The sequence below is a fragment of the Manacus vitellinus genome, unplaced genomic scaffold (genome assembly GCF_001715985.3).
Source record: "Manacus vitellinus isolate BGI_N305 unplaced genomic scaffold, ASM171598v3 scaffold_10_pilon, whole genome shotgun sequence".
Classification (NCBI taxonomy): domain Eukaryota; kingdom Metazoa; phylum Chordata; class Aves; order Passeriformes; family Pipridae; genus Manacus; species Manacus vitellinus.
Window position 1 is genome coordinate 8012977 of NW_021938838.1, and position 1841 is coordinate 8014817.

The 1841-nt window shown below is 58.1% G+C and overlaps 1 protein-coding gene across 1 annotated transcript in view; it reads right to left on the bottom strand.

The window, feature by feature from the left end:
- The window catches only part of RNF166 (ring finger protein 166), a 6542-nt gene extending 5198 nt beyond the window's left edge, over positions 1 to 1344 (bottom strand). Inside the window, exons 1-2 of the mRNA XM_029965583.1 lie at positions 523 to 1344; positions 191 to 347 (exon numbers count right to left, since the gene is read on the bottom strand). Coding sequence (XP_029821443.1) covers positions 191 to 347; positions 523 to 614 — 249 coding nt within the window. The 5' untranslated portion in view covers positions 615 to 1344. The remainder of the gene's footprint in view (positions 1 to 190; positions 348 to 522) is intronic.
- Between the last annotated feature and the right edge of the window lie 497 nt (positions 1345 to 1841).

The following is a 1841-nucleotide window of genomic DNA, read 5'->3' on the forward strand; positions in this document are numbered from 1 at the left end:
GTTGACTCTCACTCCACTGGCCTCAGCCCATGGATTCATCTAGTCCCAATCCCTCTATAGAGCTTCCTGTCCTCCTGCAGATCCACATCCCACCCTTATTTGGGGAAGCAAACCAGGGACAGCCAGTAACTCCCCTTCTCTGGCACCGTGGCTGTGGGATTGGGATAGGGATGGGGACTGGCAGCTTTACCTTCTTGCTGCAGCCTCTGCAGGGAGCTTTGTAGGATGAGAGCTGCTTCTCCACGCTGGAAGCCTTCTCCACCTTTTTGGGATCAAAGGGCACGCGGCAGAGTGGGCACAGCGGGGATGGCACCTGCAGGCAGGGCTGCAGGCATTCCCCACAAAACCTGGGAGCACAGAGCGCGACTGAGCACCCCGGGAAGAAAAGCAGGATCCCATCGGGGCATACCCACTCCCAGGGACTCAGAGCACCCCAAAACCCAGGGATCAGTAGCCCAACTGGGAGAACTGGGAGGTTGGGAGAGGGTGAGAGGAGGCCCCCAAGATGCTCCCTGCATGTACAGATGATTCCGCTGCTCTGAGACTGGATTTGAAAGGAGCCAAACAAAAATGGTGCTGAGTATCCAGGTCAGGCAGGGATGGAGTGAGCACATTAGAGCCCGGATCACTTCCTTCCAAGGTCCTTATATCCCCAGGAGTGTGGCTGAGGAATCCAGGTGGGGAGGAGGTGCAGGAAAGCACCTCCAGGCACAAGGCAAAGCAGCTCTGTCCTCAAAATCCAATTATCCCAGCATTCATGTCCCTTCCTACCCAGCTCTTGTCATCAGGAACAGAGAATGAAACACCTCAAACCCTCTGCCACTGCAAGGGGAGTAGGAATGAGCAAGGGGGATAATGGAGGGGATCTGGAATCATCCCCAGCCTCAAACAAGCTAGAGGGGGATAAGCGAGGCAGCGCTGGAGCTCCAAGCAAAGCCACAGGCCCACTGGGGGTGTCCTCAAAATCAGATGGAAAACTGGATGAAGGTGTTCCTGAAATGCTGGGGGGACAAAGAGACAAGAGTTTGAGAGGTCCTGGGGTGGGAGCCAGGTCTGGGAGCAGAGGGACCTCTGGGTGGTCAGTGGGACACCCACATCAGATCCAGGCTGGGGAACACTGAGGGGGACAGTGCAGCACCCCATCCCCAAAGAGGGAAGGATCAAGGATGAGGACAAGGGGGGAGAGATGGGGGTCCCAGTACCGTATCTAGGGGAGGGATAGGGGTCCCAGTACCAAGATAGGAGGGATGGGATGGGGGTCCAGAGATGAGAGGGATGAGATGGAGATCCTGGTGCTGTATGGGAGAGGCGGTGGTCTCGGTACCAGGATGAGATGGGTAGGAATGGGGGTCCCATTATCTGACCTGGGGTGGGATGGGATGATGCTGAATTTGGGGGTGGGATGGGGGTCCCAGAAACAGACTTAGGGGGGTGAGATGAGGATGTTGGGATGGGAGGGGTGAGATGGGGGCCCCCGTGTGGGATGGAGGACTGGGATGAGGGTCCCGGTATCAGGATGGGAGCAGTGGGAATAGGGGTCCTGGTACCTGACAGGGGGTGGGATGGGGGTCTCAGTACCAGGACAGGAGGGCTGGGAATGGGGGTCCTGGTACAGAACCATCCCAGAGGTGGGAATGGGGGAGCCAGTGTGGGATATTTGACTGGGGCTGGGATGATATATCAGTATCGGGCTGCCCCGTACTGAACCATCCCGGTGTGGGATGGGGGACCCGGTGTGGGTTGGGGGTCCCGGTATTTGACTGGGAGTGGGGTGAGGGTCCCGGTACTCGACTGGGGGTGGGATGGGGGTCTCGTCGCCGGCCAAGGTCACTCGGCAATGA